Source organism: Micropterus dolomieu, linkage group LG16, assembly GCF_021292245.1.
Source record: "Micropterus dolomieu isolate WLL.071019.BEF.003 ecotype Adirondacks linkage group LG16, ASM2129224v1, whole genome shotgun sequence".
NCBI lineage: Eukaryota > Metazoa > Chordata > Actinopteri > Centrarchiformes > Centrarchidae > Micropterus > Micropterus dolomieu.
In genome coordinates this window covers 12671181-12686470 of record NC_060165.1, presented here as the reverse complement: position 1 = coordinate 12686470, position 15290 = coordinate 12671181, and the positions used below count along the sequence as shown (strand labels likewise).

The following is a 15290-nucleotide window of genomic DNA, read 5'->3' as shown; positions in this document are numbered from 1 at the left end:
TGCTTGTTTCATTATAGCAACATTGGCAACCAATCTGTACATATGATTAGCACACTAGACTGTAATATGAAGTTTGATTTGTTTGTCTGTTTGATTTTATTTTTCTTCAGCCAGGAGAAAGGATGGTTTCAGTCACACAGAAGAGGAGACGCTGTGCTGTGCTGCTTCTCTCACTCGCTCCATCAATCTTCCCTTCTCTGCTCACCTCTCTCCTCCCTGCTCTCATCATCTCGGTCTGGCCGGTTCTTTCACTCTCTGTCCAAGTGACACAGAAAGCCATGACGCCTCCTGCTGGTAACATATCAACCGATGCTTTTACCCCTCCTGCAGTCCTGATTTCATCCGGCTCCACCATCAACCCAATGTCTTCTTCAAACGTCTATGTTACAACCCTGTATCCCTCAAAATCAACATCAGCTACTTCTACAATGTCAATGTCTCTCTTTGACCAAACATCCTCCAGAGACCTCCTCATATCCTGGCCCTCAGCTGCTACAAAAATATTTCCCCTTCAGTTAGGCAAAAAAGCCTTTTCTAACATCCCCATGTTGCCACTCTACCCCTGCAAATGCCTATTGACATCATCCCTCAAAACTATAGGACCACCTCTGCACAAAAACCTTCCATGTCATTTGTCCAAAATGACTTTGTATCCTCTTCACGCTGCTAAAGTATTTCCTCCGTCCAACTCGACTTTTCTTCCAAAAACATTGCCACCTTCCTCTCCACCTGAAACTCCTTCACACAAGCTTCCCTCTCCTGCTCCGACATCGTCCCTTTCTGCAGCATTGTCGCATTTAACCTCTGAAACATTGCAGCCTCCTCTTGCCAAAGCTTCCCCCATCCCTCCCCCCAAAACCTCGACATCCCTTCCAGAAGTGGCGGCCTCTCCTAAGCCTGGACCATTTCTGCCTCCCTCCCTACCCCACACCACAGGTCCACTGTTTGAGCACCAGCCCTTCTTCGTTAGCTGGAACATCCCTGATCTGGTGTGCAACAGGTACAACATTTCACTGGACACCTCACCCTTTAAAGGAGTGGCCACACCTGCTAAGGTGAGGGCACAAACATTTGAATGTTTTCTGTTGGAAATTGAGTTAAACGTTTAAATCTATAGCTGCAAAACACCTGCTATAATCAAACTGCAAGCTCATTTACTTTACATCAAGCTGTTATACAAGTACATTTACAAGACAGTTATTAATTTTCATTTTGCCATACATTTTCCCCCTAAGATTTTATTAGCTTCTGGGCAAATTGATTCTAGGTCTTGTTTCTACATGATGCCAGCACACTTGAAATTAGAATTCAGAAAAGGAATCTTTTTCACTAGAGGTTATAAAGCTGTTCTTCTTCTTCAAAATGTCATCTTATACTTATTTAAGGTTAATTCACAAGTTGATTCACTTTTGTCATGTTTCTGCTGCAGGTCCCAGGCCAGTTCCTGTCTCTGTTCTACACAGACCGATTGGGTCTTTACCCACATGTAGACCTTAGAAGCGGGAAACAGTTCAATGGTGGCATCCCTCAGAGAGGGAACCTGAAAGCCAGCATGGACAAGGCCAGAGCAGACATTAACTACTACATCCCATCTAAGTGAGCCAACCCTAAAATTACAAAATTCACCCTTAGTGGTTTGACACATTTGATGCTGATCTTTAACCTCTCCCTCATTGTCCTGTCTTTGCTCCAGGACAAGCCGAGGCTTGGCTGTGATAGACTGGGAGGAATGGCGACCCTTATGGGACAGAAACTGGGGCACTAAGAGAATCTACCAGACTTTATCTGTTGCTCATGTTATGCAAACAAACCGTTCCCTCACAGCGCAGCAGGCCACAGAGAAAGCCAAACAACAGTTCCAGGTAAGAGCTAAATGTGGGAAGATTCCTGAAACAAATGGTATTGCTCCGAACAGCTATTAAATATTGATGAAGAACTCTTCTCTTCTTCTTTCTTTCCGTCCCTTTCAGGTGGCAGCGAGGAGTTTCATGTCAGGGATGTTGGCAATGGGCAGAGCTATGAGACCCAGCTATTTCTGGGGCTTCTACCTGTTTCCAAACTGTTACAATTATGGCTGGGAGGAGCCAGATTACACAGGCCGTTGCTCCAAGGAAGTGAGGAGGCAGAATGATGAGCTGCTCTGGCTGTGGGAGTCCAGCACTGCCCTCTACCCCTCTGTTTACCTGCAGGTTGGTTAGATTGTAGGGCACTATAGACTTTTTATGAATAAATTATCCCTAATATTATTCCCAGAATTTTAATTCCTCAGACGTACCTTGCATCCTGGCACTTCAGGTCTCTCTGGCAGACAATCCCAGAGCTGCCCTGATGGTGAGAAACCGTGTCAAGGAAACTTTGAGAGTATCTGCCCTGCCCAGACGGAGTGGCACTACGCCTGTGTTTGTTTACATGCGACCTGTCTTTGTTGACAACAACAGACGCTTCCTCAGCCAGGTAAATAAGAGTCATTTAAATGTTGATTTATTTGAGTCATTGGGAGACCTTTATTAATGACGACCACTCACTAATCTTACTTAATAAATCAATAATTAAATCCATTCAAACAGATTCTATTTTTGAAACAACTCATCAGTGAGCGACCACACACTTGCCTAGATTAGATCTTGGGTTACTTCTTCATCCCAGCAATGAGGTGTTTCCAACTTGAGGTCCAGTTTTAGGAGGAGTTTGGTTTCTTGGTGTAACAACACCCATCTAAGGCGGTAACCCTCACCCGAGGGTGTAATCTTTATCCTCTCTTCTCACCTTTTGTAGAAATGAGACTAGTGTAAATGTCTGTGCTCAATGCATGCGTATACATGCTTTTTGTGTGTCTCATTTGTGAATGCCTGTGGTCAGTTCCGTGTATCTGTACAAAGGCTATTTTGAACGTATTTAACCATTTGTGTCCAGGGAGACTTGGTAAGCACCATTGGCGAGAGTGCAGCACTGGGAGTGTCTGGCGCTGTGCTGTGGGGGGCCAGTGCTGACTATGACGACCAGGTAACATCACACCGCAGAGCCCACTGGACTGCTGAAAGACATGACTGATGGCAGGTTGTCAGACCAGAGACAGTGTGTTCAGTTAGATGATACAGGAATCTGCTTGTCTCTGTGACTGACTGACAATACCTCAGTGGCACAGATGGTTGTTGGTTGTGCATCAGTATTAGTTCATTCATGGCAGGGAAGCTAAGATTAGATTGATGATTGTGACTTTCACAGGGTGTCTTCTGAAAGAGACCTCACCATTTAAATTCAAGTTCATATCCTACAGTTAGATATCTTTATTGTGTTTTATTCAGGGTACAAGGTTGTTATTCTCTGATAAAATATTGTAATTGTTTTTTTTTACCTCAGTTAATAGTTAGTTAACAGTATTTACTTGAGTGACTCACAACAACCTGTAAAAACAATGTTCTTTGAAAGCAAAAGTTGACACTTTGGGAAATATGCTTATTTGATTTATAAGGCAGCCAGTTAGCCTGGCTCTGCCTAAAAGTAACAAATGCCACCTAAAAGTAACAAATGCCACCTCTTATGCTCACTAATTAAAAAGTTTGTTTGTTTAAGCCATATAAAAACCGAATTTTAAAACCACAGGTTGTGTTTTTACTGGGTTAGCTTTGTGCTGGACTATTTCTTGGCCGGGAGCAGTGACTTCCTGAGGAAATAATGTGACACAACCCACGGTCAAACATTTTTGCATAGGATTAAGTAATGAGATATAACACGTTGGACAGAGCCAGTCCAGCTGTGTCCCCCTGTTTCCAGTCTTTATGCTAAACTAAGCTAACCATCTCTTGGCTTTAGCGTCATATTGAATAGACAGATATGAGAGTGGTACTATAGATCTTATAATCTAATAATCTTACTTATTAATCATAAGTAGGGAAATCAACATAAAGTATTTCAGCGCTGTTGACTTATTGTAATGTTGCATTTCAGACATATAGTATTACATACAGAGTATAACATATAAATATACAGAGAATATGTTTACATTTAACTTCCTGTTCCTTCTTCAACTCTCTACCACCCTAGACATCTTGTGAAGCCTTCTCATCCTACCTCTCCTCCACCCTCAACCCTTACATCACCAATGTCACCGTAGCTGCACAGCTCTGCAGCAACTTCCTGTGTCAGGGGAATGGGCGCTGTGTCAGAAAAAACTACAATTCCAATTACTACCTCCACCTAAACGCTGAGAATTTCAGGGTCTTGCATGTTCAGAACCGCTACTTTGTCCTAGGGAGACCTACCTTCACAGACCTGAAGACTTTGAGTAGGAGGTTTACCTGTCAATGCTACAAAGGACTGAGCTGCTCTCCAAGGACACACAGTGAGCTAGCCAAGGCTCTTCTATTTAGTGTGAAGCAAGGGGTGCGCCAAAAGGCTCACACACTGAATAAATCCATGTTAGATGACTCACAACAAGCCAGTATTACAAAGGACAATGTTAAAAAGAACTTGAAAGTTTAGCTTGTATTAATTCTGGGAACTATCCAGTCCTCTCATAATCCAGTGCTGAATAATTTGTGTGTTTATTCTACAGCGTGGTTTGCATTTTTGCTCAAGTGAGTGCACAAAAGCAGATTGCCTCACGATGCATACTTAGTGAACCTGGATCTACTGGCTTGGTTGGGGAGTACTAACTCTGTAGCAGGGTTTTCTGGCAGAATTCAGTGATACCATCAACCATTTCGTTATCAGCTCACCTTTTTAAATTGCTATGTTGTTGCCTCCAATCACTGATACTTTTTGCAGCATTGAGTGACTAGTGTTAGCAGACAGTGTTAGCAGCTGATTACTGGCCCAATTAAAAGGACTCAGGAAGCATTACTTCATCTATATAATGTGTATACTATGTTCACTGACAGAAGATGTTCCATAGTATTGCCAAAGAACAGTGCTACCATTCAGGGGTTATAATCTCTAATTAAACGTACAAACAAATACTGTGCTATGGCCGTGTCAGTGTGACAATATTATTTCCATTGTGTATTTGTATATAATTTGACTGTATATGTAAATAAATGACAGAGACAGGGAGCAGCATTGTTGTTGGTTTTCTGTTGAACTTCTATGGCACAGCAAGAGTTCTGTTAAAACTTCTGTCTCAAAACTTGATTAACCAAATGTACTGAACTATGCTTTGTTTACTTCATTTAATTAGTTTTTAGTGTTTTGGGTTACATTTTTAATCTGTAAAAACGCATTAAACAAATGAAAAGGTTGGTCACTCCGTGTCGAACCCTCTGTGTTTTCACTTATGAAAAAAGAACAGGTGTTACTAAAATCATTAACAATGGTGCGTTCTAAGTCAGTAAGCCAATGTAGTGACAGCAAGTCAGCATGCGCAATACCAGGACCCTGAAACCAAAGCAGCAAAATGGAATTCAACCATCGTTCGTTTTATTATTTATACCTGTGCTGTGCATTTTGCCTACTTCAACATGAGTAGAGGTCTAATCAGATAAGTGGCAACACCTGTAAGGGTGTACAGGGCTAGTAAGAGGTCAGAAGAACTAAACTAAAATAAGTTTCTGCTTGCAAACTTGTTATCAAGCAGTTACCTACTTACACATTAAGCAGACATGACACAACATTAGGAATCATTTGGGGATGTGTTTATGGCCACAGGGCAAGTCTAATATGTAATCTTATTTTTTCTCTGTTTTAGTCTCTAAACCCTGAGAGAAACAACTGGGCCATTAGCTTGCTAGACTGTTGACCAGCTAATAGCTAACTTTGCTCTGTGTTTGGTTTTGATCTGGCGGTGTACAGTGTGTTTATTGGAGCCTTTTTTAAGCTGCAAACTGCTACTGCGAACAGGATTTATAAGAGCTTGGATATATACAGTAAGTGTGCTGTAAAACAAAAAGGCTTTAAAAAGCTGAAAAGCAGCAGAGAGCTGCAGAGTCAGCTAAGTTTCTGTATTCATCATTTCGACACCTTTCACATTAAACATAATATTAATAATTTTATTCAATGTTAATATAACAAATATTGATTTATGGCGCTTTGCAAGTTAATGGATGGTCAGCCTGCATTACAACGTTACAAGTGTTGCATTTAAGGATGTGTAATGGTGATGCTAATTAACAGTCACACAGTTGCATGTATCCTACTTCCTGTTTGTACACAGCAGTCCTTTACTACTTATTGAGAGTGCTAATAAGTCTTTTTGGAAGAGTTAGTATATGGTATTCCCATTGTGGTGTTGTCAGCAGATACTGTGGGTCATGGCTGCGTCCCTTGGGTGGTAAGCAAGTGAGGAGCATCTGGATTTTAGTGTTTGCTTATGTCACAGTGGGCCTCCAAGGTGGTTTACACAGAGAGAGAAAGACCATTTGATACATTGTTGATTTTGCACCCCATTTTAACCACAAATATCGATTTTAAAATTTAAAAAGTTATTATCACATGGTTGTCACTATTCGCTATGACAACATATGACACATAATCTGTGTCCACACACCAAACACACGTTGCCATGACAACTTTCCACATGTATAAACTGCAACAGTGAGCATCAGAACCCTAAAAACACTCGAAGTTCAGGACACAGACAAATATCAAGTAAAAGCTTGAAGTGTGAGCTTTTTGTTGAACTTTCCTGGTTCCTCTCTGTCTTGTTTGCTTACTTTATTCATCACCACAATATCTCAACAAGGAAGCAATAATGAGAGATAACACAAATAGTTTTTGTGTGTACCAGGAACTAGTGTGTGTTTGTTCTAGTAGAGAAAGTAACTTCCAGGCATAAAGCCAATGTAACCATCACCATCATACAATCTGTTGTTTGTGTCTTTTGTTGAGTTTTTAGAGAAACCGGTTTCATCTATGAGATATGATATGTTTTGACCAGAACCAATGTAGAAAGGGGTTCCTACAGTTGACAGTACCATGTGTGTGTTATGAATCAGCCTGAAAATTGGTTGCAGACCTTTTTGTTTTGTTGGTAGCCTATAATAGGCAATGTTTTAACAGAGTTAAAACACAAGGCACCAAATAAATAAAGAAAACCTTCCTCTTTACTGCATAATATCTCAAGCAAGGCTTGCTTACCTTCTCCACTTCATTTTCTTTCCACCTTTCTTTTTCAACTGAAGTGGTCAAATAAACACCAAATTATAGCTTTTACCGGGACGCTCCTGGTGTATTTTATGAGAGCAAGTCATGTTTTATACACATACAGTGTGAAACAGGATTGCTCAGAACTCTGTTGAAATATGTAAATGGTGTTTTCCAAGATTAGAGTGAAGAAATGAAAGGTTACCAGTTGTGCCACAGGAAAAATTTAATTAAAATTGTAAGTGGTACAGTATGCCGTTGCAAATTTTATTCCCACCTCATAGCACAAGCATGATTTAAAAAACAGTTACTCGGCCAAGAAAAATCTTAAAAATGTACAAAGTACATATCAATTCTCATGTGGTTGTGGGTCAGTGAATACAAATGTTTAGGACCTTAATATAGCTGCCAAGTTATAAATATTAAAAACAAAACCCACCAGCCCTAGGTAGGGCTCACTGCATTGTAAATGTTCAGTGCTAGTTCTATCAGTTCTGATACAATTTAACATGATTTTAAAGTAAATGGTTCAGTATAATAATTGTGTTGTATATTACCCTATTCATATACTTTTCATAAATATTAAATACGTGCAGTCACAGATTTAATAAAGCTCCCCACAAAAACAAGAAGAAATTCTGGTTTCTTAAGAATCCAAGGTGAATGATTCTAAAATATTTAATGATGAATGAACAACAATTTTCAGAGCCGCTCCCACAGCATACAAGAGCGTACAGTTATTACGTTTACTGAACCCTTAGAACAGACTCAAATATAGTAGAACAGATTTCACATTCATTCAAGATTGCATCCAGCAAATCACAAGCTTAACAAAACATTCAGAAAAAAAAAATACTAATTTCTACAATAAGTAAATACAAATGATCAGAATTTAGAGTTGTGATTACAACAAAATATGTTCTAATTATGAAGAAATTATTTAAGGGCATACATGATGAGATTGATTCAGCACCAAGTTAAAATGCTACCTTGAGAGAGTTAAATGGCTTTAACTGCTGGAACTCCAAAAGATGCTTAGTTATCTAATGACTTGTATAGAGTGCTAAGATTTATCAGTATTTGTTTAGTCACAGTGCCAGGTACTTAGGTTAGTTTGCTAATGATGCATAAGAACACTGTAACACAGTTGTGTGTTTCAGAATATGCTAAAGTCTAAGGTGGAGTTTATTTAGGGAATATTTCAATAAAAAATATCCTTTCTGGATGCACAGTATGTCTGTCCTATATTCCCTTGTGAAGTTGATTAATGGATTTAAATGTAATGCTTTCTCGTTGACAGATTTTTGTCAGCTTTGTCACTGTAGCAGGGCTGCTCATCTATCTTTCTGTCAAATATTATTATAATTCATATTTTACATGAAATGTCTGTCAGTTTGGGGTAAACATGCTCAGTAAAAGTACTTTAGAAATGGATCTGACTCGACTAGCCTTGTTGCATTCATGGGGCTGTTAAAAAACAAAACATACTTGTCCTTAACAGGAAGTTCTGTAGTGTCTGACAACTCTTCTGCCTTAATTATTTTAATATGCACCCAGAGGATTTCTTACTGGAAATATTAGCATTCTACACAAAATGATGCATGTTCTACATTGTTCAGTGATTAAAAAATGAAAGCTGCAAGGGTAGTGAAACCTAAACTGCTTGTTTGTTTTTGTTGGACGTATAAATCTGTCAATCTGATCAGCTGTGGTTAAATGTTTTAACATAACATCATTTAGCGATGGAACCAGTATGATCTGATAATGGAACAAATGCACTCGCCTCACTGACTTGAAACCGTTAATACATTTTTATAACGATTTGCAAAACACTGCTTTGAGATATAAAAAGAGGAACCCCATGGACACCAAGCCTTGTTTGATTGAGTCTAGTTGACTCCGTTTGCACACGAAGGCACTCCAGCAAAGTAGCATTTGGTTCATGAAAGAGTCACAGTAAAATCTCACTTCTCACTCGTATACATTCAGCTACAGGTTTTCTTGCTACATATTACTGGGTTTACTCTAATAGTTACCATGCATTACTTGGGCTATATTAATGTTAATTAACAATACATTTTTTAAAAGAGATTTAAAACTTAAGACAATTAAAAACTGATTTATTGCATGAAAGAAGATGGAACACTGTCCTCTAAATAGCTGTGTGTGTGTCTTCTTTGTCTTTAATATATATATACTTTGGAATCTTAAAGGGCAATATGTTTATTTTGGTGAACAAAACCTAAACCCTAAACCTTTTTGTGAAACAAAACCTTCCAGATGTTGGTTGATTTGCACTTTGTAGCATGCACATATGAGCCACAGTTAAAGCATGCCAATGCATCTTATGAAATAATCACACTAGACCTGCCACAATGCATGTAATGGATAAGATGGTGAGTCTGCCACTGGAGTCATTAAAAAAACAAACAGATTATTCACACTTTCAAAGTCATGAAGACTTAAAAAATATTAATATTACAACTATATTTTACATCAGGTAAAAATGGCAGTAGGTAAATTTAATCTAAACAGGTTAGATAAACAATTCAGGGTCCTTTTAATTGTGTTTTATCTTTGTCACTGGACCCAGAAATATCAGCTGGAAAATGTCTCGTCTGCATACTGGTGACAAAAGTCCAGATTCCAAAGTAACCAACTCTAAATTTGCTAAAAAATCTGAACTGCATTAAATGTTGTGTCATCATCTCAGCATCTGTTGTGATGACAACACACTGCTGACCAACTGCCCAAAGTCTCAAAGTAATTATCTCAGATCTGCTTTGAAATGTGAACAAATGCAGAGCCCCGCACCTGTTTATACCATGGTTTGAGCTATAAGGCCAGACTGGTCCCACAATATACAATTGTACCTCCTGCACTACCACAACTTTTAGTCTATTTTCATCAAATCAGTTGGATTTGATGAATTTGTTAATTAGAATAAAATAATGCCTGCTTGTGTCTCCATCCATGTGATCCAGACTTTCCCTAGAAGTTAAAACTTAAAAAAAAAATTAAAGTTGTTTTATCTTTGACTCCAGCTGACCATTGACCTCTCCATTCTCTCCACTCAAAACATTTACATCTTTGGTGCACTTGATTCTCAGCAGGACATTAGACAGCATGTCCTGATACAGACTGAGGCAGACCCAGCCTGGCAAGTAGAGGAGGGTGATGAGCCCCATGAAGTTGTGAGGATAATGGGAGTAGTCCCAGGAGCATGCGTCGAACTGCCTCAGGGCCAGACCCCAGGAGAGCTCCCAGGTGTAGATGAAGCAGACGTAGATGGGGAGCCGCCGCCACGTCCCCCATCCTCTGCTGAAGTGCAGGTGAAGGTAGAGCTTCTCCACCACAAAGCTGCAGCTCCCGTACATCAGGAAAGACCACAGGGACGTGTGGCCGCTGAGGGTCCGGTCGGACTTCTCCACGAGGTTGAAAATAGAGGTGAAAATCACCTCGTCCAGAAAGCCGTGCATCCCGAAGAACAAGAAGCGCACGAGTCCGGGGAGACCGCAAGGAGGCCCCCGATCATGACCGCTCTCCTCCGGGCCCGGTTTGCTCGGGGGGGCGGCGGGGTGATACTGCAGCCGCAGCAGCCCTCTGTGAAACACCTGGGCAAAATAGAGAGCCAGGATGTAGTGCACTGCCAGCTGCGTCCCCGACACCACCCTCACCTGCTCGGTCAAAGTGTTCATGTTAATGTTACCGATCAGAATCTGCAGCCCGATGTACACAGACGGGTAGAAAACAAGATGAAACACGACAGGCCGACTTCGGAAGCATCTCTTCTGTGAGTAGATCTTCTCCAGCGCAAAGTGGGTCAGTGAATGCATAACGCAAAGATACGGGGAGGAAAAACCCACCAGTTTAGGGTCCCGATAATTCAAAACCCCTTGTAACGATGAGAGCAAGACATCCAGAGTCACGCCGTGCATCCCGTAGAAGTAAAGCCGCATCCATGGAGGCAGCTCCCGCAGCGAGTCCGCTGCGTCCTCGGTCTCTCCGGACGGTTCCTGTTTGCGGGGCATTCGCACCGATTTTAAGCCACCGGCGGGGTCTTCTGGACCGCTGCGAGAAGCGTCTTGCCACCGACTGGACATGGTCAGGCAGTCTGTCTGGAGGGATCCAGTTGCCCTCTTCCAACACTGTTTCGTGTTATGTTCCGCTGCGGCCGCACAAGTGAAGCGAGCTGCTGCGGCTGCAAGCATCTCCTGCACTGTGGTACGGAGTGACTGCTGCTTTCACGTACTCCCTGGAAAAACCGCATTTTGTTGATCCATCTTGAGACGCGCTGTGGAGTGTTCTCGTAAACAAACAAACGTTCCCATAAACATGCTGTGACACATTGTTCTGTGTTGATCCTTCAGGTCTAACAAACGTGTTTACGTGCATTTCCTTCCTCCATAAAGCACTTTTAGAAACGCCTACATGTTTATGAGCTAGCAGTCTTCCCTAGGCACATTTCCAACCTTGTTGGCACTTCATCAACTTCAAACCATTCGGAAAAGCATGGAATGGATGTGAACTGAGCCGCACACGTGCCTGCGCATGCATGTCCTCGGGCACAAAGAATAGGCTAATACATGTAGCCTAATAGTGGCTACAGTAGCTTAGCCTCTAGTTGTAGCAGACTATAGGAAAGGAAATAAATAGTAGCCTAAAAATGATTGATAGCCTACCGATATGTTTCCAGTAGGCTAAATGAAGCAATAACCTAGCCTAATTCAGGTGGGTAACGCAATTCAATCCCATCTCAAAGTGTGATGTCTAAGCCAATGCCACTTAAGTAAAACAGAATTGGTTGCACATTTAGTTGCCGCTCTTGGTCGTCATTTGCATTGTCATAACAATGTTGCCACATTTCCAAAAGTACCTGAAGGCAGCATAAGAGAGACGCTCATGGAGGAGGCGGCATGGTTGTGATGCTGTGGTGGAGACAGGACGTTCAGGCTCTGATGCGGTTATTAATTGAGCTCACGTCCCCCTGCGACGTCCTGACGCTGTTTAATTACGAAGCATTAATGATAATTACAGCAGATTACTAAATTGTAGTAGGCTAATCTAATCCATCATCTTTAATCAGAGTGAATGGATCACCCATTATAGTTGCCTAGACCTGTGTGACTAAAGATTGACCAAAGATGGAGAAAGACAGTGAGAAATTCAACTTCAGTCCATTGATGCATTCTGCATGGCATGGTAGAAGCAGCCCAGTCACGATATCTCAGACAACTTTCACTTGTGGTTTGTGCAACTGTTGCACTTTCATGAACTGTAAGTCAAAAATACAGTGACGTTCATGTAGCCTGTCAATCTCAATATGTAACCATTGGTTCAATGAGAAGATTGCGGCACTTAATCAGCCACTATTAGAGCAAGACTGTTCCCATTAATATGCTAGAGATACTGAACAAGTCCAATGAATTCTAAATTATAACCAAATTAAGTTTTCTGATGATTTAAAAAGTTTATAGTGGCACATAATTTTAGGTAATGCATTTGCTTTGTAGAAATAAGCAGAATATACAATATACTGTATTCACCAGGACTGTATATGAAAATTGTTTAGTGACTTTCATGAAGAGGCATAATTGCAATGTACAGAACTTATCAGTGGTGACAAAACAACTGCCATTAGATTTTTTTGAAAGTGGGGCCATGACAGAAAAAGTTTGAGAACCGCTGATGAACAGTCCATACACAGGGGAGAAAAAATGCAGTACATCTGGATGGCCACTGAGGGGCACTGCTGAGTATGAGTGACCAAAATAGAGAAGAGACTGTAGATAAGGCTAAGTGAGCTTGTGTGTGTGTGTGGCATGGTGCAGTGCGGTGTAACTCACTCATCTCCTCTTGATATGGGTCTTATTGGGTCTTATTCTTATTTCTGGCTGGGGTACTTTGTGAAGAGGATGTCTCGGTGTGTGATGAATGCATGCATTAGTGTTAGTTTGTCTGTTTTCCCACCAAGAGAGTGTGTTTTTATTCTACCTCTTTGAGCAGTGTTTCACAGTGTGTATATTTAACAGTATCAGTTTGCACTTTGTGAGTGCTATGTGAGTGTCAGCGTGTCTCTGTGGGATGTGGTTTTGTGTGCCCAACTGGTTTCTGTGTGTCTATTCATGTGTGTGCTTTTCTGAATGTATCTGCCTTGGTGCTTTCCGTGTATGTATGTGTACGTGAATGCAGAAGCATATCGTGTGTGTGTGTGTGTGTGTGTGTGTGTGCACTCAGAAATAGAGATATCAGTGCTCTTTCTGGGCCAAAGAGATAACGGCGTCTCTTTATGGTTTAAAACTGAATTACTTCAGCACAAAATGAACTCCAGCCTGAACCCACTCAGTCGTGACCCAGAACCAGCACAGTTTGAGTCAAATTCAGCATTATACATGCCAACTGACAAGATATGTGTGTGTGTGTGTGATCTCTCTCTCTCTCTCTCTCTCTCTCTCTCTCTCTCTCACACACACACACACACACACACACACACACACACACACACACACACACATCTCCACCAATATAGTGTATCAACCCCCACTGCACTGCTACAGGTAATGGCAGCCATTATTCTTCATGTGTAGCATGTCAACAGTAGCCGTTGAACATCAATAATTCATTACACCATTTATTGCAAGACATAATGCAATAACTGTAAACAAATGCGATTATCACTGCTATAAACAGTACACTCAGAACATCTAAATCTCCCTGAATATCAAATAACAACACTTATTTTCATAGGATAAAAAAGTAGAATTGAGAATTCCTTCCTGGTAGAGTTAGCTGTGCTTTAAATACAATGTCAGTCATAAGTTAGACAGCAGTGTTGAATGAGGGGGAAGGGTGAGTCTCATATTATTGAAAGTCTTCTCTTACTGGTGTTTCCTGTCCATCTCTGCTGTATGCTGTCAAGTACAGTGTACAAAGGATGCAAATTGTTCCTGACTAAAAGGGCACTTATGCATTAATCTGTGTTGTGATTACTGCAGTGAATCTTAGGCTACATGTATGGTACTAGCAAAGTGAAGCTCAGTAATGTTGCCCTCTTGTGAAAACCAATGAAATGGACAGAAATTACCTCAACATTTGTGTCAATGTAATCATTACAGTAAATAGCTTTTGACATTTTGAACAGTCAGAAAGCTCAGAAGATGTTGATTTTGCACTGCCACATAGGTAGATACAACAGATTTACTGCAAGCTGTAGTTTCACATTTAAATGTTTATATAAAATAACCAGTTTTACTCTGAAAAATCTTTATCAATATTGCCTGTAAGTTAAAGGCAAGATATTGTATGACAATCAGCATTAAGAAAGACCTCACAATGATGAATCAGACAGGAATAGTTTCCTCATAGATCATTTTGGGGGGTTTTGAATAATATTCTGTGCTGCGAAGCCAGTCAGCTTCCTTCTGCACCTAATCTGAGCCAGCAGCAGAGATAGAAGAGGTCAGAGCTGCCGCATATATTGGATTCCTTTGTGTTACTCTTCGCTATTTAACAGTTTCATGTCATTTATCAGGGTACACAGAGAACCCGACAAATATTCATTGTTTCATGAGAGGAAAGTTAGATAAAATGAGAGAAATCGATGTGTGACTACATTTGCAGTTCAGATTAAAAACATATTTTTGCAGAGCTGTAAATTATCTCAGCACAGTTGTTTTGCGAACCCCTTGGTGACACAAACTAATCACATCCTCGTGTCCTATTATTGTCTTTTCTTCAGATGACTTCCAGACTTGATGTTGCACAATGGGTGAAGCACGCAAACCGTGGAATATTCAGTCAAACAATAAAACTTGCTCAGTTTCTCTGTGTGCTGGATGCCGTTGTCTGTCCTTTGAAACTCTGTCCGATGTGTGTCAGTGCCACCAAAACAAATTTCTGCAGGTTTCAAAGACTCGTTCAATTTTTTCAATGCAATCACTGCTGGACGTTCTTTCATCTTAACTCTGTCCTTCAGCAAAACATCTGCTTGTCAGTGAGTTTGAGTCTCCATGTTCCTTAGATAAAACACTGTAGACCTTGAGTTTATGTCCCACAGACAGCCGATCTGTTCTCTTTGTCTCCCTGGGTGTGTTTTGTGCATTTCAATGTGTTTTGGTGGAGCCAAGTATTGGATATTAGGGAGTGACAATTGTGCAGAAAATGTAAGAGACACTATACTTCCTGGTTGTAGGCCATAACAAAATCCATAAAAG

General features: G+C 40.7%; 2 protein-coding genes across 2 annotated transcripts; one reads left to right on the top strand and one right to left on the bottom strand.

Moving 5' to 3' along the window:
• Positions 1–278: 278 nt before the first annotated feature.
• Positions 279–5033, top strand: LOC123985213 (hyaluronidase PH-20-like). The gene is made up of 8 exons (XM_046072656.1): positions 279–294; positions 877–1055; positions 1430–1596; positions 1694–1862; positions 1971–2189; positions 2296–2454; positions 2914–3003; positions 4045–5033. The coding sequence occupies exons 1-8, from the start codon at positions 279–281 to the stop codon at positions 4480–4482; spliced, it is 1437 nt and encodes a 478-aa protein (XP_045928612.1). The 3' UTR covers positions 4483–5033.
• A 2680-nt stretch (positions 5034–7713) lies between these two features.
• On the bottom strand, positions 7714–11604 carry LOC123984951 (transmembrane protein 229A). The gene has a single exon (XM_046072230.1). The coding sequence runs from the start codon at positions 11286–11288 to the stop codon at positions 10095–10097; it is 1194 nt and encodes a 397-aa protein (XP_045928186.1). The 5' UTR covers positions 11289–11604; the 3' UTR covers positions 7714–10094.
• Positions 11605–15290: the final 3686 nt, after the last annotated feature.

Coding starts and splice junctions, on each gene's coding strand:
- LOC123985213 (XM_046072656.1), top strand. Junction 1,056..1,429: donor GAGTGGCCACACCTGCTAAG/GTGAGGGCACAA, acceptor TTTCTGCTGCAG/GTCCCAGGCCAGTTCCTGTC. Junction 2,190..2,295: donor ACCCCTCTGTTTACCTGCAG/GTTGGTTAGATT, acceptor CTGGCACTTCAG/GTCTCTCTGGCAGACAATCC.
- LOC123984951 (XM_046072230.1), bottom strand. CDS start 11,288: ATGCTTGCAGCCGCAGCAGCTCGCTTCACTTGTGCGGCCGCAGCGGAA.